At 42.9% G+C, this 22,348-nt stretch overlaps 1 protein-coding gene across 7 annotated transcripts in view; it reads left to right on the top strand.

Moving 5' to 3' along the window:
• Window positions 1-22,348, top strand: part of RIPOR2 (RHO family interacting cell polarization regulator 2) — a 105,104-nt gene that overhangs the window by 63,455 nt on the left and 19,301 nt on the right. For all 7 annotated transcript variants that reach the window (XR_009558041.1, XR_009558042.1, XR_009558043.1 and 4 more), the window contains exons 2-10: window positions 6,258-6,384; window positions 8,352-8,507; window positions 9,716-9,794; window positions 10,453-10,476; window positions 11,213-11,266; window positions 14,994-15,143; window positions 16,356-16,419; window positions 19,745-19,788; window positions 21,036-21,161. Coding sequence is in view for 2 of the 7 variants with exons in the window: in XM_060277938.1 (XP_060133921.1) it covers window positions 6,258-6,384; window positions 8,352-8,507; window positions 9,716-9,794; window positions 10,453-10,476; window positions 11,213-11,266; window positions 14,994-15,143; window positions 16,356-16,419; window positions 19,745-19,788; window positions 21,036-21,161 (824 nt within the window). In the remaining 5 variants the exon portion in view is untranslated. The remainder of the gene's footprint in view (window positions 1-6,257; window positions 6,385-8,351; window positions 8,508-9,715; window positions 9,795-10,452; window positions 10,477-11,212; window positions 11,267-14,993; window positions 15,144-16,355; window positions 16,420-19,744; window positions 19,789-21,035; window positions 21,162-22,348) is intronic.

The following is a 22,348-nucleotide window of genomic DNA, read 5'->3' on the forward strand; positions in this document are numbered from 1 at the left end:
CGGTTCCTGCCACTGCTGCAGCCATGGATTCCAAGAGACCCCAAAGAACATGTCTAGCCCTCGCAATAGCATAAACAGGCTGCCCGCCTTGTGCTCTGGCCTCCTGCCTCTCCAGCTTGCAAAAAGGACACTTTTTCCTGTTACCTCATCACCCACTGTATCCCTGGAAACCTCTCCCTCCCAAGTGGCTGGGTCTCCCCCCTCTGTGTCCAGCAGCATCTTTTGTCCTGTTGATAGCTTTCGTCACTGGGTTGATGGCTGGCCATCATCTTCTTTTGTCCTCCTCACCACCCACACTCAGTGAGCTCTGCCAGGCTAGCCTTCCTTGTTAGCATAAACTGAGCCCAGAGATTCCCATGTTTGGCACAGTTTAGTCAAATATGGATTAAGTCTAATTTTTACGGAATCCAAGAATTATGGGTGACTTGCACCCACAAACTCTGGTACCCAGTACCTATAACCATATTTAGCAGTGGAAGACAAGAATGCCTGGCGTGCTCTGGTCCATGAGGTCACGAAGAGTCGGACATGACTAAACAACAACAACTATTGTATTTTTAATTGTAATCTTGTGATTTTATCAATAGCTTATTTGGTATGATTGTTTTAGTTTATTTGTTTATGTTAAACCATTCTGAGGGGAGGGGTGGTATCCAACAGATTAATTTCATTAGGGCAAAGATTTATGGCTGTGCAATGGAACTTTTCTTTCCTCTCCTCCTGCCACATGTCACGTAAATGGGTTCTGGGGTTTTCCCCAACCCTCTAGAGCAGATTTGGGGAGGTTGGGGGGCTGAATTCAGAGATAAGAGGGAGAGAAAAACCTACTGCACAAATGGAACTACTTCATTGGATAGTTGGTTTCATCCTGTTGCTAGCATGACCTCTGTTATGAATGAGCTTTGCAGTGTACATGTTGCTGTTTTCCTTATTTCTTGTTTGTGCTCTTAGTTCCTGGTGCCTTTGTTTATGGTGAGTTTAGATATCCTAAAAACCACTTGGAAGCCCTTCTCCACACACACAGGGATTTTCGAAATCTGCCTGATACTAAAAATATATTTGCTTTATATAAGTAAAGGTTGAATGCCCATTCTGTCCTTACATCACATCAAAGAGCGACCAAATGCCAATTTCTATTTTAGTCTTTGCAGAAACCATGGGAGTTAGGTGCAGGGCTGTATGACGACTCTTTGAATGAATGCACTTAGTTGCTACCTCTTTTACAGCATCATGGTTCCCAGTTCAAATGCTGCATCACTCTTTAATATAAAGTACAATATGCTGAACTGAGATAATGTGTTCTTGAGCCATTGCAGTAATACGCAACTTCTTGCTCATCAATTTGAACTGAAAAGATACTAAGCCACTATTGTCAGAAGTTACTGACAAAAATGATAATAATACACGACTAACCTTGCCACGCTGTGTCACCCACAACCCTTCCATTTTGCTTAACGAAAAGTTCTGTGTAAGTCAAAAGCCTGCCTATTTAGATCCTGATGTAATTTATCCAAATAAAAGCTGTCCCTCTACATTTTTTATTATTTTATTTTGTGGGTTTCACATGCATCATAAATGAGACTTAAATATATCAGGAGGGCAGCAATTTCGGGATTTATTTTATAGAAAGTCATTCATCAGAACATAATGAGAGCTCAAAGGCCCATCTATTCCAGCATCCTTGTCTCACCATGGCTGACCAGATGTCTATGGAAGCCTGCTAAGAGACATAAGTGCAACAGAACCATCCCCAATTCTGATTCTCAACACCTTGCATTTAGACGCGCCCTGCTTCTCATACTAAAGGTGATATACCACCATCACGGCTACTTGCCTTTGATAACTTTATCTTCCATTAATTCTTCTAATCCCCTTTGCAAAGCCACCCAGGCTGTTAGTCATCACTACATCTTGTGGTAGCAAATTAGACAATTAAGCTGTGTGTTGGGTGAAGAATTACTTTCTCTTCATAGTGAATCCATTTTAGGGATTATGCAGAACATTAAAAACCCACAAAAAACCCTTATTCAGCATTTCTTCCCAATGTTAAAAACTATCATTCATCCTTAAACCATTTAGCATCTTTTGCAGCCTTCTGTAATGTGTTCTCTTTCCTATCATCATTGGCAGTGGCAGAGTTTCATGCTCTGGCACCGGGGGGCGGAGAGCAGACAGGGGCGGGACTGGTGCGCATCCTGGGGGTGTGGCACGCCACCCATAGGGGCATGGCAGGGGGAGCAGCCGCGATGGCACCCCACCGGGATCGCACTGCCGGGGGTGGTGCGCTCCCCCCACACTCCTCTTCCTCCGTCAGTAGTCATTGGTGATTTCAGCCTTATAAGGACTTGCAGTGTTCCAAAGGAAATGGCATTTATAGTATTGGCGATACTTTACATCCACTAAGGTCAATGGGAATTTGTAACTAGCTTCAGGAAGTCAGGGAGCAAATGTATTTTTCATGAGCTACAGATGCTTTTAATAGTGTGCAACCTTTGTACTAGAGTACAGGTATATTACCCTAGCTTAAACAAGTCCTCTATTAGCATGCGGTGTCTTCTAACACACACATTCAAACTTAGTCTGAGTAGAAAACCCAGTGCATAAGTGTCAGTGTGTAAAATGTGCAGTGCAGACTTGAAAATACTTATGGTGTTATATTTTTCCTTGTCTCCTGGATTAAATGTTTTGTAAAGGGTTGTTGGCACTTACTGATGGAGAGGGGAGGGGTGATGCAGGGGGAGCTAAGGGTGAGTGTGTGAGCAATGCATGCAGGTGCTCACAGCAGAAATTGCAACCACTTCACTCCTCCACAGCCCTCTTGCTGCTGTGCTACCTAGAGCCAAGCCATGGTTTGGCTTAGTGTTCCATCCAAACCAGGGTCCATGGATTTCCCTGCTTCGGGGCGGGGGGGGGGAGCGTGAGATGTAGCCAAGGTTTGTTATTGGGTAACCCTAATGGTTTAACCAGTCTGGTCACCAGAATTTTAAGTTCCCTTCTTCTCCTAATTGTGATTAGGGAAAAATCTCTTTTAATTTGCTGGAAACATGATTTATCTTGCTTGAGATTGGCACACATATGCATTCCAAGAAATATCAACAACCTCAGATATGCAGATGACACAACCTTGATGGCAGAAAGTGAGGAGGAATTAAATAACCTTTTAATGAGGGTGAAAGAGGAGAGCGCAAAATATGGTCTGAAGCTCAACATCAAAAAAACCAAGATCATGGCCACTGGTCCCATCACCTCCTGGCAAATAGAAGGGGAAGAAATGGAGGCAGTGAGAGATTTTACTTTCTTGGGCTCCTTGATCATTGCAGATGGTGACAGCAGTCACAAAATTAAAAGATGCCTGCTTCTTGGGAGAAAAGCAATGACAAACCTAGACAGCATCTTAAAAAGCAGAGACATCACCTTGCCAACAAAGGTCCGTATAGTTAAAGCTATGGTTTTCCCAGTAGTGATGTATGGAAGTGAGAGCTGGACCATAAAGAAGGCTGATCGCCGAAGAATTGATGCTTTTGAATTATGGTGCTGGAGGAGACTCTTGAGAGTCCCATGGACTGCAAGAAGATCAAACCTATCCATTCTTAAGGAAATCAGCCCTGAGTGCTCACTGGAAGGACAAATCCTGAAGCTGAGGCTCCAATACTTTGGCCACCTCATGAGAAGAGAAGAATCCTTGGAAAAGACCCTGATGTTGGGAAAGATTGAGGGCACTACGGTAGGAGAAGGGGACGACAGAGGACGAGATGGTTGGACAGTGTTCTCGAAGCTACCAACATGAGTTTGACCAAACTGCGGGAGGCAGTGCAAGACAGGAGTGCCTGGCGTGCTCTGGTCCATGGGGTCACGAAGAGTCGGACATGACTAAACAACATCAACAACATGCATTCCACAATAACAGAGTTTTGGGGTTTTGTTTTTTTACTCTTGTGTGCATTAACAAGGACCTGATGAAATAATATATTAACTTGGCAGTGTGTTATTTTGTTTTGACAGGATGAGGCTTTTGACTAAGAAGCAGCTCATCATATGCAAATGAACTCCTCATAATTAACACTAGTCTTTGGTATCCTTCTGCTGTTTGATGTGCTGTAGAATGTTTTTGCCACTGAACCCCATATGCCTGCCACTGTTTCTGAGCTCTTTCCTTAATAGCAATCTCAAAGTTCAGCCTCAAGGTTCGTAACTCCTCTAACATAACCTAGTCCTAGGCGAAGTCAACAGTTATCAGTGTGTAATTCCCACCTTCCCATTGCTTCGCCTTTTGAACCCATTTGGAGTACATAGCTAATAACTGCGTAAATCATATTTTTTTAAAAAAAAATCAATTACAAAAGTAGAATATCTCATTTTGCAAAATGATGTCAATGCACATTAAGATAACAGAGCTGTCATTTCATTTCTAGCTTGCTAGATCTGAGAGAAATCTGGATGCCTTTGCTGTCAGGTGCAATCAATGGTTTAATTTTTTTGCAGGGCCCAGAAACTTGTATTTGGTCCTGATTTTAAGCATTTGTTTTACTTAGATGGGAGCTGAAGAAGCTCAACACTCTGCTGCTGTGCTGATATAGATAAATGACAGAAAGAGGACAGTCCCATACCAAAGAGAGAGAGAGAGAAAGAAAAGGAGGAAAGCCTCAAAATAAAATAAAAAAATAGGGAACTTTAATAAAACAGTAAGTTCTCCATTATGTTTCAATGGAAATGTTTCTCAAGGGCACAATAATAATTCAGTTTTGTTGAATTATTATAATAAGGGAAGCTCTGAGGTACTAAGGCATGGAAAGAGTTTTGATTTTATTCCAAAGTTTATAAAGTTCCTCCTGGTATGGCTCAGGTACCTTGATGTTTACAATAATCAGATACAGAATTTTCTTCATGTACTTTTTAGTTCTTTAAGCATTTAAGCTCAAGATGCTGTTTTTCAGCAGCACCAATAAGTACTTGGTGAAATAAACAAGACTTCTGAATAAGTATGCATAGTATTTGGATGTAAGACACAATTTTGTATAAATTCCATAATTCGGAGCTTCTGACTAAAGAGCAAAAATTGTCTGCATTCCTAATTACTGGGGAAAGAGTTTTTGTTAATCTGAATTACCACACTGATAATATTCTACCTTTCCAGCCTCTAAGCACACCGACACTTCTCTTCATTTGCTGTGCTTCTTTCTCCTCTGAATGAAAATGCTTGTAGGGCTCTGGCAGTAATCTCCCAGGTTTCATTTCTGATACAGATAATTCAATTCAATTTTATAATAATAATAATAATAATAATAATAATAATAATAATAATAATTATACCCCGCCCATCTGGTCGGGTTCCCCCAGCCACTCTGGGCAGCTTCCAACAAAATATTAAAATACAGAAATCCATCAAACATTAAAAGCTTCCCTAAACAGGGCTGCCTTGAGATGCCTTCTAAAGGTCTGGTAATTGTTATTCTCTTTGACCTCTGGTAGGAGGGCATTCCACACGGTGGGTGCCACTACCGAGAAGGCCCTCTGCCTGGTTCCCTGTAACTTGGCTTCTCGTAGAGAGGGAACCGCCAGAAGGCCCTCGGAGCTGGACCTCAGTGTCCGGGCAGAACGATGGAGGAGGAGACGCTCCTTTACGGTCACAGACCAATACAGATAATCATTTTTCTACTCATGCAGACAGTTACCCCAAATATTCCTCATATTTGATTCTATCACATTTACTTTTGACAGGGGTGGGGAAGCAATATAATTAGTAAATGGATGTAGACTTTTTGTACAAGGTAGAAAAATAAAGCACATTGGACTTTGCATTCCCATGACCAGTCATACACCAAGTCAATAGTACACAATGTGCTAGTCTAGTACTATAATCCATATTCATTTGCCCAATTCATTTTTCAGGAGCAAGAAGCACAGTTCTCTTTCCATGCACACAGCTTTGTTTGGAACACAAAGATCTCTGAGACACACCAGACTTTCCGTGGGTGTCTGAGAGCAAAGGAGTCAAAGGGGGGGGGAATCCATGGAAATAAAGGGATACATTTCTCAGACTCCTACTTACAGAGATATCTCTGGTCCTCCTAAAATGGGAGTTCTGGTTGCTGAAAGAAAATGCAACTTTAGCATTGACTTGAATATCTTTAAGGATCTCATGAGCCGTGTAGTTAATTTTCCTTCTATTGTCCTGAAGCTGTAGTTTGGGAAGCTGTATCTTAAACCTGCCTGTAACTTGCCATTGCACCTGACCTCCTTACTCTCTTATCTTGCAGGAATATCTTCCAGATCCCCAGAAATCATGTCAGTAGGATCACATTCGTTCTCCCCAGGAGGCCCTAATGGGATTATTAGAAGTCAATCCTTTGCTGGCTTCAGTGGTCTCCAGGAAAGAAGATCCAGGCAAGTAGCAGCTCCAAAACCAGGCTCTCAGCTTGTAAATAGGGGGTGGGAAGAAGCTTTGTTGGGGTCTGTTGTTGTTATCCCATTGTTATCTATTGCAAAGGATGCCTCTGTTATAGACCTGACAATCTATCGATGGTGAAATTTAAAATAAGCAAACAGAAAACAGCTCTGGCTTGACCAAAGGTTATCTCTTTGACCTACCATGCCTTTTAAGACTTCAGCAAGGCTCTTCATCAGCTTCACAATTAAGGGTGGGGGGTGGGGAGCGGTTGCACACAGTCATAAGAAAAGGAAACCGTTCCACAGGGAATGCAGTCAGGGTCACTCTAGCCCTTTCTTTTACTTACAGATGTGTCAAACATTCTGATTTGCTTTAGATCCAGTTTAATCTTAACTGTTTCATTGATTCCCTTTGCTGCTACTCGGGCATCAGGTCCAGATATGCTGTTTGCAGCAGTCTATTTCTCAAGACAGTGCACAGGGCCAGAATATGGAAATTAACATGCATTTTTTAAAAACAGGTAGCAGTGTAGGCCAGGGTTGGAGCAAGAAGTCAAGAGTAGGCAGCAGCCCTTTTTTCTCCTCTTCCTAGGATCAAAGTCAGCAACTTGGCATTGTTGGGTAGTGCTGAGCATCAGGTTCTAGCTACCACAACCCCACAGTGTCCACACTGCCAAAGGCAGCACTATATGGAGGAAATTGTGGGAACTGAAAATGGAGGACATAAACAAACCCTTGGTGCCGCCAAAGCTGTGCTGGCCACCAGGCCCCACTGATGGAGACAGAAACCCGTCAGAAGGTGCTTAGCTGAGGGCCCACTCAAACTTGAAGTTGTCCCTGTCTCCATCCTGTGTTTCTGTGCCCCTTTTGTCTCTATGGCTGAATGTCACCTGCAGTTTACATGATATATACAGTGGAACCTCGGTTTACAACTACCTCTGTTTATGAACGCCTCTGTTTACGAATGCCGCGGACCCGGAAGTGTTTACATCCGGGTTCCGCAGCATCGGTTGCGCAGCTCGCTTCTGCGCAGCTCTCACATGTGCAGCAGAGATCTGCGCAGCGCGTGCGTGCGCAGAAGCGCTCTATCGGCGCTTCGCGCACGCGCAAAAGCGTGCCTTTGGGGAGCGAATGCCTCCGTTTACGAACGCCGCCATGGAACGGATTGCGTTCGTAAACCGAGGTTCAACTGTAGTAATGTTTTGGTATTAATGATGCTTAGGGATAGATGGCTATTACACGTTAACTTTTTCAGCAATGCTGCAGAACACACACACCCCAATTCAAGGTGGCTTCTGTGGCCAGGGTTAAGCTTGTTGCAGGTTGCTTTTTTTATTTATTGTCTTTACTTGATATCAACTTTTTCCATATGCATACAAAGCATAAAGGCAAAGAACCTCTATCATGAGCTCATTGCAGGTTGACTTGAGTTAAGGCCCTAAGCCACCAGGGCATTCTCCTGCAAGAGCTCCATTAAAATGACAGAGAGCAAGCTGCTTAGCTTGTTTGGATTGTGCCTTTGTTTAATATTAATTACATCCTGCCTAAATATGAATCAAAGTGGTTAATGGTCTGAAAGATCCACAGTGCAATAACCTGCCCTTCTCTTCTTCTACTTAGTTTCATTGCATGGTACATTTTAAATTTATTGTTACACACACTGAGCCTTTGCAAGGGGACCCTCCATAGATCTAAATAAATCAAAAGAATTAAATCACATTCAACGGCACTGCACATTTCTGCAAGTAGAATATCAGGTGCTGATAGAGTGTCATGTTTGCTCAGACCTATTAACCCATAAACTTTTCGTCCCCTGGCAGGCAGCACAGTAAGCAGATTTCTTTGAGTCAGTAAAGATTAAGTTAGGGAAAGCTCCTTAGGCGATGCTCCTTTGAGATAACCAGATAACCACGATTTATACCTTTTCTTCCACCCCTTGCTCTCCTTTAATGTTCATTTTGCAGGTGTAACTCCTTTATTGAAAATTCCTCTGCGCTCAAGAAACCCCAGGCAAAAGTGAAGAAGATGCACAATCTGGGGCACAAGAGTAACAGCGCTGCTAAAGAGCCTCAGCCTGAAAGGATGGAGGAGGTTTACAGGGCCTTGAAGAATGGACTGGAGTAAGAGCTTTTATACGTCTGGAGCAGCACTAAAACTGTCTTTACTGCTCTGCGGAAGAACAACTTGTTGCCCCCCTGGAGTGAATAAGACTTTTAACTTCTGATGTCAAAGATAGGTTTATCAGCTCCCCAAAAGCAATGAGTTCCTGCTTCTCCTCTTAGCAGCTCAGGGCAGATCTGCAGAATCTTTAGATGTTCAGCCACAGTGGCGCAGCTGGGTGATTTTAGACACTGGAGTTAATGGGCTTACTTGGGGCTAGGGGGTGGGTGACTTTAGATAGCTGTGCGCATTACTTTAGTTGTGAAGCTCACAGTTCACAGTTATCTTTGCGCACACGCTCGCCATGTGCTTTACAATTGCTTCCACATTTTCTTTATTATTAAGAGAGAGAAACCAAGCAAAAACAGTTTGCCAATGCTGATTCAAAAGCATACCGGTAATACTTTAGCATACTTTTGTTATAGAAAAGGAGCATATAAGTTTAATGTTAAAATGATAATAAAATAAGCATCAGAAGCCATATGCATGTCTGGCCAGCTGCCCCCTGACTATAAAATGTTTTTAAAGGTAAGAAGAATGAAAGCATCCCATCATCTTCTGATTTAAGATTGTGTGCATATCCTTGCCCAGACCAGCTCCACTCTTTCCCTGCCTACCGTGGTGGGAGCATACCACCAACTTTAGCTTTCACTTGCCCACATTTTTTGGTAGATGCAACAGGGACTTCCATAGTGGTGAAGGCATTGCCCACATACCCACCAGCGAAGCCCAGAAAATCTGGTACAGAGGGAAACCTCAGCTGCATCCAAACACTGTTCAGCCAGTGTAGTGGATTGAAGAGGGGGGTAGACTATGTTATAAATAAAATCTGGCCTTATTCCCTTATGGGGTACATAAGAGCCTTGCAGAGTTCTCCATCGGTAAGAGGAAATGACAGAGCCAACCAGAGACGGAGAATATAACAACTACTCTCTAAGGCTGCAATCCTATACACATTGACCCGTGAGCAACTCTGACTGAATTCAGTAGGACATGCTTCTGAATGGACAGGATTGCACTGTCAATTAAGCAAACTTTACTTGGTCGAACAGTTCGTGGCAAGAGTAAAACTTAGCAAAGCAGGTTTTCTTTCCACAGAAATCAGCAATTGGCACTTCATTACTGAAACGTAACAGGACTGATGTTTCGCTTTTTGTTATCTTTGCAGTGAGTATCTGGAAGTGCATCAAACAGAGCTAGATAAGTTGACTGCTCAGCTAAAGGACATGAAAAGAAACTCACGGCTGGTATGTCTTTGTCGTAGGACTCAAAACAGTAAGGAGCTTCAGGTAGCCGTAATGGAAGTGGTACAGTCCCCCCCCCGGCGAGGTCTCCACAACCAAAGATTTTGGACTAGGAGGCATTTGTGTTAAAGTGTTCACATGTTAAAAATGTACTGTCTGGGTAGAACCTGATGTCGTAATTTTATGATGTGGTGGCAATTGTCACAGATAAGATGATCTCGCCCCTGAAATGCATTACACTTTAGGAGCTCTGCTACATTTGAATAAGGCCCTGACACAAAGTAGTGCCTGACCCACACTGTTTAGGACTGTTCCGTGTTGCCACCCACATCATCACTCAAGGCAGATCCATTCGGTCAGTTTCACTCTTTACTAGTTGCTGTTTTGTGCGGAGCCACATGTGGTTCTCTCACAAACAGTGCTGCAGAAAACCCAGCATTGCTAGGCGTATGGTGATGGAAAAAAACCCAAAAGTTGTTGAATACTTTTAGAAGTCTTCATGATCTATCCACACATTTCAGGGCCAGCTACAAAAGTCGCTTCATCATGGGGAGGGAAAACTTGCCTTTTTACATTAACTTAAGGCCCAAGACAACAATTCAGCATCGCACTTGAGAGGATGTCTACTGAACTATTAATCCTTTCATTTCATTCATTACAGGGGGTGCTGTATGATCTAGACAAGGTATGTCTATCTGCAACTTATCTGCAAAAATAAATGTTAAACCCGGTCTGTGTGGCAGCAGACCATAAGATTACCGGTAGTTGTGCAAGGGAACCTTTCTGATTGCGCTACAGTTATGCAAGGAGACAGTGGAAGGATGGGCATAATCAGTCCTTATTCATTCATTTTGCAACAGAAACTTTTAATCCAGAATAATTATTTCAGAGAAAGTGGTTTGAAGATTGTGGTATGAACTCAGTATTGCTCTCAGCAAGTTATTGACCCAGATTTCGTAATAGTTCTACTGTACTACTATATTTTGAGGAAACTGGTAAAAGGCAGAAAAAGCCCCTCTTTGTCTAAACCAGGCATCCCCAGACTTCGGCCCTCCAGATGTTTTGGACTACAATTCCCATCTTGCCCGTCCACTGGTCCTGTTAGCTAGGGATCATGGGAGTTGTAGGCCAAAACATCTGGAGGGCCACAGTTTGGGGATGCCTGGTCTAAACCCTCACTGATTTTTTACATTTTCTTTTGGAAAATCATGAACTTTCAAGTACATGAGTCTATTATTAATTACAAAAAGGTTGCCATGAAATTAAAAGTATTCACTTTTAAGGAAAGGCAGTGTTCCTTCCGAATGCCAAACTGGTTTGACAAGAGAATATGACAGTTCCGCAAAAAGGCCAAATCAGTTCAGCTCATCTCAACTGCCTGTCATTCTTCCCATTCTAATTATTTTTAATTTATTTTGCAGCAAATGAAAGCAATTGAAAGATATATGAGAAAGCTGGAGTTTCACATCAGCAAGGTAATCAGCTGTCCTTTCATCTTGCTTTTAACTTTGTTCTTAGCCTATTTATCGAAAGCCAGTCTAGCATTCTCTTTTATTCCACAGAGATCTCCTCACAAAGACCTCTTCAATGAGGTTTTGGTTAGGTGGTATTGCTTATGTCAGCTGCAAATGGGGTGTGGGGATTCAAGGGAGTTCACAATTTGCCCCCAGTTGTTGCCACCATCCAACAATTCAGCATCGCACTGCCCTGAGGCATGTTGCAAGAGAAGGTAGCCCAGCAAACACAACACAGGGAGCACTGTTCTGTGCATGCTCCAAAGGCTGATACAGGCAGTCCAGTTTTCTGCCCAGTTGCTAGGCAGAAAACCTGCCAAGGGGACTTCAGCAGGAGATGGGACATTTTCCTCTGCCATCAAGTGAACCTGCAAATATTAAACAAAATATATCCACTTCAGGTTAAAATATGTGCATGTTATTTAGCTATTCCTTTCCCATTTTGACTAGGTGACTAATTAGTGACTACTAGTAAATTCTTGCCATTTTAATGAAAGTGTTCCTAGAGTGCCTGTGCATTGCTTTGATTCTTGAGGGCGAGGGTGCACTGCATCTCTATGTGAAGAGACACCTTGCATGGACCACAGAGTTCCTATAGTTGACGCAGGTGGGGCTGTGGTCTAAACCACTGAGTCTCTTGGGCTTGCCAATCAGAAGGTCAGCGGTGTGAATCCCTGCCAACGGGGTGAGCTCCCGTTGCTCTGTCCCAGCTCTTGCCAACCTAGCAGTTCAAAAGCACACCAGTGCAAGTAGATAAATAGGTACCACTACGGCGGGAAGGTAAATGGCATTCCCGTGCGCTCTGGTTTCCGCCACAGTGTTCTGTTGCACCAGAAGTGGTTTAGTCATGCTGGCCACATGACCCGGGAAGCTATCTGTGGACAAACGCTGGCTCCCTCGGCCTGAAAGCAAGATGAGCGCCACAACCTCATAGTCGCCTTTGACTGGACTTAAGTCCAGGGGTCATTTACATTTTTTACCTTTTACCTTTATAGTTGATTGCTGTGTCAGTAAATGCCAGGCTATCCTGTGGACCAAATAGTTGGATAAATTAAATTCTCCCTCCCCTCCCCTGAATTGCAAAGCCTGATTAGGCCCCCTGCAGTGGCTATTTGCATTTTTACAACGATTCACACAACCTAAAGATACTTAGGTATACCGTAGTTACTTTGGCCCTGTGCTAGCAGTGTCATTCCAGCATTACACTGCAGTTGTGTCCCCAAGGGCAGCCCTTGCTTATAGCAAGGAGCATAGCAGCAAGTAGGAATTGTTTGCCTGCTTTCAGCTAAAATCTTCTGTGCTGGGGCATCTAGAACACAGCCATTATTCCCATACTCGCAGATCAAATATTCATCAAGAAAATAGTTCCTAGAATAATATGTTCCCTGCCAGCAAAATGTCATGCAGCAGAGTACTTTTTGTTCGAGTCCCTCCCACTCAGAGCCAAGTGATTTCGGTGTTTTAGCAAAGAGCGAGTTGCTACAGAGCTAATTCCACACTAAATTGTTCAGCATATTAGCTTACTGTTCTGTAGCCCATGGTGACAAATAAAAGGGACTTCATGTGAAGCAAGGTTTTATGAGGCCAGAATGTAAGCAACTAACTTATGGAAACCTTTTAGTGGAAAGTAGCGAAACTTAAGCAGACTGAGGACCAGTGCATGCTGGTCTTCCAGTGAGAGCTGTGACTTGAAATTATATTCTGAACAGGAAGCAAAGCAAGGAAAACAGGAAATGTGGTAACTAATGTGTCAGCTCTGTAGCACAGCAGATGGGTTTGTGATAACTCCACACAGAAAGAGAAAGAGAGTGCGAATGTCATACCACACCCTTGTTAACAGATATAAACATTTTCTAGGATGGAGACAGTAGCCTGACCCGCAAGTGCTATGCCATTTACAGCCTTTCTAAACTGCCTCCACTAGGACTGAGCTTTGAGGATTGGTGCATAACATTATACTAGCTGTAATGTGTGTTGTAGGCATCTATATCTTATTTTTTTAATGAAGCAGGTTTGGCTAACTAGTTGTTGCCGTTGGCATCTGTCTGTCTCAAGAGACAATGGAGTGCACTTCTGGGGGTGAAGTCAATCAGCTGCATTAGCAGCACTGAAGTGACCTCCCTGGGACTCAAGCCTGGGCAGTGTGTATGGAGGTTCTGGGCGGCCCAGATGACAAGACCCCTCTCTTGGCCTCACTGATGTGGTCCAAAGAAAAGCAGAGCAATACATTTGACCAGCTCGGCTGCAGGAGTTGCCAGAACAAGGCACTATCCAACCATCTTAGGGACTCCACTCTGGATTTGTGTAGGGTTTACTCCTTTGCCTTTTATTCTCCCGAAGATATTCCTCAAAGCAGCAGAGATTTAGGATCAGAGTTTTCCTTCTCCTACATGGGCTACCTTCCCAGGTTGATGAGCCCCATCTGCCCCTCACTTCTGTACAGCACGTGCAGAAACCACCTTCTTGACTGTTGGACCCACTACTGGTCTTGCCAGCTCGATCTCTCAGAGCCTGTATTCACATGCAGGGTCCCTAACTCGCCAAAGGTTTGCGACTCATTGGTTATCCTCACCTGGTTTAGCCAGCCAGTCAAAGACATTTCCCGGGGTGTGGCCACAGTTGCATGCTGATAGCTTCTAGGAGCCACAGGTGAGAGCTGCATGAAGGGTGGGGACCAAAGGTGGAGAGACTACCCCAGAAGGAGCACAATGTGTTCCCCACCAGATGTACTACCCTAACACACCTCCCTTAACACCCCATACACACACAGGATTATTCTGCAACGCATTTTATCCATTAGGAATAAAGAGGGTTGGGCTTTCATTTCTGGTTTTTCTCCAGCTGGCCAGTTTAGGCATGGGCAATATGTGAAGCGCATTATATTGCAAGGATTGTCAGTATTACTTGACAACGATGCATGAGCCTTGTTCCAACTACCTGTAATGTGTTGTTGTTTAGTCATCTTAGTCGTGTTTGACTCTCCGTAACCCCGTGAACCAGAACATGCCTTGGAAACTCTCACTTCCTTCTCAAAGCTTCTCCTTTTTTACGTCCATAGAGTTTTCTTGGCAAAATACTGGAGTGGTTTGCCAGTGCCTTCTCCAGGTGGATCACATTTAGCCCAAACTCTCGGCTATGACCTGTCCGTCTTGGGTGGCCCTGCATGGCATAACTCATAGCTTCTTGGAGTTATTCAAGCCCCTTTGCCACGACAAAGCGGTGATCCATGAAGGGGCCAACTAACGTAGGAGCTTGAATTTTCTGTGGAGGAGCTATAGTACTTCAGTGCAATACAGTGGCATATTGCTGATGCGTTTTTCTTATTCTGAGAATTAATCCAAGCGACTAAAGCTGATAAGCAGGGATCTTTTGTAAGTTTTTTAAAAGCTTAATGAGAGAAGGGAAGGTTTGAACGAGTTGCAGAAAAGCATGAGGCAGTGACAGAGATACGAGAGGCTGCCGATGAATTCATTGTTGTCATCGTGACATTGTAAATAGAAAGGTGCCTTTTCCACACTGGAATTCTTTTCAATTTGAAGTCAGGGGTGGCATCAGCAATGAAGTTGTCTACACACCAATCTGTGTATAGAAAAATAGTCTGGATTGCTTCATTTAACTTCCTTTCAGTTATCTTTCCTTTTTCTTTCCCTTAAAACAAAACTCAGTGGTCTATTGTTTTTCCGCTCAGGTTGATGAACTGTTTGAAGCTTATTGTATCCAAAGACGGCTCCGCGATGGTGCCAGCAAAATGAAGCAAGCATTTGGGTTGTCCCCTGCCAGTAGGGCAGCTCGGGAGAGTTTGACAGAAATCAACAAAAGCTACAAAGAATACACCGAGGTACATGATGGCCCATTGCACCTAATCTTCCCCGGGTTAAATTTACCACTAATTTGTGGTGGGAGCATTGATTGAGTTGTTATAGTGCTGAGAAGACATGGATGGATCAAAGCATGGAATTGGCTGCCACCGATAATAGCTTCATGTGTGTGCAACCTTGTGGATCCTACCGCCCAGAGTGGAGGTTCATACTATGGACCTCATCTTGCCAACTCAAGAGTTACAAGAGGACCAACACTTGTTCAGGGTTAACTGCCCAACAGATACTAGAACTGATTTCTTCCTTTACCATGGAAGTAATCGGCAAGGAAGTATTCTTTCACCAATGGAATCCTGACTGGTGTAATAATTTCAATTCCAGAATTTTTGAAAGGTATCTGGGGGAACAGAGGTTTAACAGACTGGGAAATTGTCTGGGAAATTGTCTACCAGAGGCTTCTCTTCAAGTCTTCCAGTGCCCATTTCTGCACGGGAGAGAATGAGCTTTAGAAACACTTGTGCGGGAGTTCTGGACTGGGGGGGGGGCAGAAGATGTGGCTTGCGGGCTAGAGAGAATTGCAGTGGGGCGGGGGGGGAGAGAGAAACTGGAGTACTGAAGGCAGAGCTAGACTTCGTTTCCAGGTGCAAAAGGCCTGGGAGAAGAAGCTTCTAAGTGCTTGTCTGAGACCAAGAACTGGAGGGTTGTGGGCTGTTACAAAAAAATATTGTTGCAAAATTCCCACTTGGAAAGCATTTCCATATGGAAATTGACGTAGAGCTTCTCTATAAATTGTCACATGTGAAAATTGCACAAGTGTGCATTTCACTGTGTGTACAAGCCCTGGAAGAGCTACGGTTGGCCATGGCTTTCTAGAAGTCCTGAAAGGACTTCTAAGCCCTGCCAGCAGTCAAAGGATTGCTTGCTCCAGAATTTCATGACTTGTAAAGATGTCAGCCTGGCTTGCTGGAGTCTAGACATTGGGGAAGACTTGCTAAGCTCCTGACTCCATGGACAATGAGGAAGAAAATAGCCGTTTCTGGGGGCATGTTCTCATTCTTTAATTCCCTGTTCCTTTCCACCTTCTCCAGGTTACAGCAAGAGTCAGGACTGCATTGGAACTTTCTACATATAGTTATAATTTAAAAACAAAACAAAACAGTTATATAGTGTATTTTAAGGCACTTCTGTATTTTGGATAGTTGAACTGAAAAGTCTCCTCTTTTCCCACACAGAACATGTGTACTATTGAAGGAGAGTTGGAAAATCTAATGGGGGAGTTCTGCATTAAGATGAAAGGTAATTGGCTGCCTTTTCATTACTTTCACTGCACAAATAGCACTCCCTCTCTCCCTCTCTCTGTGCTTGTGTTTCTGAACACTGAGAGCACAAACCAATTTAGATGAGAGGTTTGTTTTCCTTCTCCCATCACTTTGGTTATGGACACTTCAGAACCCCTCTACTCTGCTCGACACTCAACGCAACAGGCAGGAATTGTACATGGTGAAATATCAAGTATTTACAGCACATTTTTCTAAGACTTTCAGCATGCATTCTTCTTCAAAGTGATATGGTTGGGGTGAAGCTTGGGGGACAGCTAAGAAATGCTGTCACTCTCATGGTTTCTGAGACAAAGAATGAGAGTGTTTTTAAATACCTTTCTAGATTATAATGGGAGTGTAATATATTTCCCAGAATCAAGCTTTGGATTTTTAAAAACACGAGCTCTGCCACTGAGCTATGGTCCTTTGCAAACTGGGCAATTGCGATTTTGTCATTCTGCATATTGATGTTGCAAAAGTCTGGTTCTCCTTTGCATGTGAACCCAAATAAACCTGTGCAATAAAGGTTTCCCCAGAAAGTAGTATTGAATGTAGGTGCTGGGATTAAACCATTTAAAAAAAACTTTGGAGCCTATGTTTCTGGAAGCTGGAGCTTAAACCCTAACCATATATGACAGGATGTAATAGTATCGAGCTCTGAAACCCTGGCCGCACAAATTAGACTTTCATTAGGCTCCAATGTGTGCGGGAGCACAGCGAACTGATGCAGGGGCAGTTTGGGAATGCCTTAAGAGTTTTCCATTTCTCATTTGTTTCCACCTGCTTCTGTTTGCCCCATAGCAGGCCATGTGCTTAAACAGGGGAGGTGGGCTGCAGAGATCAAGTTGTCCTATACTAAGGCATCAAAAGGGAGATGGAGCCAATGGCAGCGTGCTAGTAAATTTAAATTATTTATAAATAATAAATAAATTAGAAAGCGGGAGGTAATACGAGCCTGAAAGAGGTCTGCATTGTTCTGGAAGTTGGAGCAGTGCGGGAGGAGGGCAGGAGAAACAATGTCTTTATTTTCACAGGCAGAGGGAAAGATCTCCCTTGGCTATAAGAATGAAGCTACAGGGCAGAGCCGTGTCAAGATATGTTAGACCAGCCATTAGTGCAAGACTGACATTTGCCCCAAATAATGTTGTTTTAATAAATGCTATGTGACAGCAGAAAGGAAACCAGTTCCCATGAATTAAGGATACTGGGACTCAGGAGATATGTGTCCTATTTCCGAGTTTGACACGGGATTTCTGTGACAGGTTTTCATTGATTAAAACAGAGCACCTTTTCTCCTCCCTGCTGCTGTGCCGGTACGAGGTTGTTCCTGAGTATGTCATTTAAGTGAAGTTGCTCTGGAATAATTATTTTGTAGACCCCCAAATGAATAAACCCCCTTTTAAATACATGAAAAGTCAGCACAGCTTGTGAGGGGCTGCTGCCACCTATGGGCTAAAACCAGCGATGCCATGCAGCTACACTTCCATTGCCGTTCCTACCGTATATATATTCAGGCCACTATCATCTGCACAAATATAAGCCTCCTAATTCCATAATCAAAGCTAGTAAATCAGGTGAGCTGTGCAGAACGCAGCAGTGTGTCTATGTTGCCAGTGTGATCAAGAGGTTGAGTGCCTTATGATTAATGATAATAATGATTATCAATTATTGCGGTTAATAATGTCGCTTGTGGGTGAATTGGTTGGTACGTCCCTTTCCTCTGGTGAACACCATATGCCTGGGATATGATCAAAGATTCCCCACAGCAAGAGTTCACAAGCAATCCATAGGCTCTGTGGGGCAGAGGGGATGGGTGGGTATAGAACTCAGGAATGCTGCAAATGGAATTGTCACTCATTTAACCTTCATCTGAACTTTCTTTGTGCTCTGCCTGCCATGTAGAATGAACATCCCAAATATGTGCCCCCAGTCAAGAGGCCCACGTGTGCTCTGATATTCCTGAGTGGGGTTACCCTTTCACTCCAGTAAAGAGCACACCTAGTAGAGTTTTTCACCCCTCACAACAGGGAGAGCTGATCCCTCATCTTACATTTTTGGATAGTCAAATACCGTATTGTGTTTTGTATGTGGAATGTGGGGGTGGGGAGCATATTTGGAGTGGCCCTCTCTAGTTCAGAATTGTGAGGATTTTAAAAGCTAACAGGAAAATGCGCCCTATTTCATTTATTAATTACTATTCGCGCGGTGGCACTGTGGTCTAAACCACTGAGCCTCTTGGGCTTGTCGATCAGAAGGTCAGTGGTTCGAATCCCCACGACAGGGTGAGCTCCCATTGCTCAGTCCCAGCTCCTGCCAACCTAGTAGTTCGAAAGCACATCAAAAACGTGCAAGTAAATAAATAGGTACCGCTCCGGCGGGAAGGTAAACGCCGTTTCGGTGCGCTGCTCTGGTTTCGGTGTTCTGTTGCGCCAGAAGCAGCTTAGTCATGCTGGCCACATGAACCGGAAAAACTGCGGACAAACGTCGGCTTTCTTGGCCTCTAAAGCGAAATGAGCGCCGCAACCCCAGAGTCGTCTGCGACTGGACTTAACTTAACTGTCAGGGGTCCTTTACCTTTTTTATTCGTAGTAATAGTAGCAGCTGGACTTAACTTAACTGTCAGGGGTCCTTTACCTTTTTTATTCGTAGTAATAGTAGCAGCTGGACTTAACTTAACTGTCAGGGGTCCTTTACCTTTTTTATTCGTAGTAATAGTAACAGCTTCTGTTACTACATAAAAAGGAAGGTCATTGATTGTCCTCATAATTCTGCCTATTTCAAGAAATATAATCTAGCAAAGCCTGGCGTATGGGGAGGGAGAATGTGAGATGGATGATTTTGCAGTAGCCGAGTGCTGCCCATGCACTGCCTGTTTGAAGATGAACTTGATTCTTTATCTGTCTTGGTGAGCTGTGCTTAAAGAGCCTGGTCAGAAGTCAGCAGACAAATCCTGCCAGGGAACAGAGAGTAAATTAGGCATTCAGGGCTCCCAGATAAATGAACCTACCAACTACCCCAACAATCTCCCCATGCATTCCATAATAAACCCAAGTAACAGAAACAATAAACCAGGCATCCATCACTACTACCATTTTCAGAGGAGCAGTAGTTTAAGAACTTGGATCCTCCTCCTTTGGCGAGAGAGGAGGGTGGAGTTCAGAGTTGCTCTCTCAATGGCATAAGAGCTTTGGCAGCATTGTGGAGTGTCGGTGATCAAGTTCCAAGTATAGAGTCACTGATGTAAGAAAGAGAGGGCATAAGCATTTCTTCTGAAACGGATCTCAAATGTTGTTGGCTCCTAGGTCTGGCTGGTTTTGCTCGACTTTGCCCTGGAGACCAGTATGAGGTGAGTGACTTTGTAAAAATGGCATTTTCCATCACGTTCAAAGGTTTCCACATGGCATTTCTTCCTGTTCTCATATCCTGCACAGCAAGAAAGGTCCCACTATTCTCTATTTATGGATGAATGCACTCTGAGCCTTTCCCACGTAAAGACTATGAAATTGGTCCCAGAGAGCTGATGGATGGCTAGCAAGATAACAACAGATCTTTCTTTAGCTTTGTTTTGGAAGGGTGTCAGCATGCCTCTCAATATTTTGTTCTTGGCATAGGTTTTCTTCCTCTTGTGGCTCCCATATCCAGCCAGGACAGGCTGACTTGAGCTGATCAATTATAAAAGTTCAAGCCAGTCTCTCTCTCCCTTTCATTTCTCTTCTCCCCCCCCCCCCCAAGAACAGAGATGTAGGTCCATCAACAAGTAGGACCTACAACGTAATCACTGTCTCTGGCCAGGCCACAATTTGTGAATCTGTGCTCAAATGGGGTGCGCTGGTGATGCTGCATGAAAACACATTGTTTCCATTGACATTCAAGGTTTCCAAACTTCCATAGCACCCCTAAACAAAAGCGAGCATTCCTTAGCTTTCTCTTCTTCCTAATGTTCTGGAACCACAGAGCACAAATCTATTTGGCTTGTTCTCTGGTTTACATTGCCGTCGTTTTAAAAAAAGAGGTTGAACAGTAAAATGCATAGTGGTGTTCTGTCACTGTGCATGCATTGTAGCTAAGGTTGGATAAAACTCTTATCCTTCTCACTATGGTTTGTTCAAAGAGACAGAGTGTAAGAGAGAGAAACAGATAGTACAAATATGTGGGTTGTGAGAACACACTACAACTTTTCCTTTTTTCACAGATTTTCTTTTTTTAAAAAAAATATTCATTAAGAATTTTTTCAGACAACAAAAACATACAAAAATACCAAACACAAAAAGAAAATACAAAACAACAAAAAATACAGAATACAAAAAATACAAAAAAGAAATATGCATAACAAAATTTCTTACTTATAAACCTTAATTCTAATCTATTGACTTCCTCTCCCACCTCCTGCTGCGCTTCTTTGCATTTCACATTTAGTAAGTTCTAAATCTTATATAAATTCTAAATTTACATCAATATTATCATTTTACTTCATCTATTATATCTTATCCTTTAAACCCTCAATCTGTATCTTACTTCTTAATTAAAATATCCTTATCTTCTAACAATACATATTTTCAAACCTTTGTATTATCTACAACCCTTTTTTCACAGATTTTCATGAGGTATGGCCGTCAGAGATGGAAACTGAAAGGCAAAATAGAAGTCAATGGCAAGCAAAGCTGGGATGGAGAAGAAATGGTCTTCCTCCCTCTTATCGTTGGGTTGATCTCCATTAAGGTATCCGTATAAGTATAATGGTTTTCAGTTAACTAGCCACATGTCAGCCAAGCAGGACTATAATGCTGCTCTACAGGTAGTAAGCAGTGCCATTCAGACTTTCCGCTATTACAGTGGTACCTGTACTTACGAATTTAATGCGTTCCAAATGCACATTTGTAAGTAGGAAAAAAATGTAAGTCAAATCCCATAGGAATGCATTGGGAGAAAAAATTCGTAAGTAGAAAAAATCCTATCTAAAAATTCGTAAGTAGAAAAAATCCTATCTAAACCGCATCCAAGATGGCGGGCGGAGCTCCATTCGTAAGTAGAAACATTCGTAAGTAGAGTTATTCGTAAGTAGAGGTACCACTGTAATTGAACTTATGTGTATTATCTTCATACATTTATAACCCCACCTTCTTTTCATCTTGGAATCAAAGGCAATGTGCATGTGGTTCTCCCACCCAGTCACTGACCAAACTCAGACCTGCTGAGCTTAGCTTCAGCAAGGTGCATGTGCCCTCAGACCATATCCTGGATGCCTTTAATTTTTGTGAGAGACTCCAGGTATCCTGCAGTGATATTATATATTGAGTCAGGTGAGGAACTCAGCTGTCAGTGTGTCACTACCCGTCTCAACCATACTCTTTTTTTTAAAAAAAAATGTTTTTAATATTGTTATCAATTCAGTAACCCATCCTGGGACCTTGGGGTGAAGGGCAGGTAGCCAACAACAACAACAAATATAATGCTTATGCAAAACTGAATCCTAGGTAATATGAGAGCTGCAGTTTATTGGCAAGACTCACATCATTCTTAAGGGGACAATCAGACCAAAAACTAGCAGAAGAATGGGATTGTGTTAAATAATATATGAAAAAGCATTGTATTGGAGTAACCATATCGGTATGTCACAAATAAAGCTTTGCAGGGTTCAAGAAATTGAAAAGTGGTCTGAAAGATGTAAAAATAGAGGTAATTCACAATAGACACTACAACTCAGAATGATTAGAAACTTCTTGGTCTCAAAATAGAGGCAGGAAGTCAATATCTGTATGTGTGTATATGTATGTAAAGATTATAATGACGGTATGGTTTTCTTTGTAGGTTTTTTCCCTTTTCTTCTTTTGGTTTTTGTCTGTTCTGCTTGGTTTTTAGTTTGTATGTTTGTTTTATTTTTGGATTTTATGTTTGTAATTTTTGTC

This window comes from Zootoca vivipara, chromosome 8, assembly GCF_963506605.1.
Source record: "Zootoca vivipara chromosome 8, rZooViv1.1, whole genome shotgun sequence".
Taxonomy (NCBI): domain Eukaryota; kingdom Metazoa; phylum Chordata; class Lepidosauria; order Squamata; family Lacertidae; genus Zootoca; species Zootoca vivipara.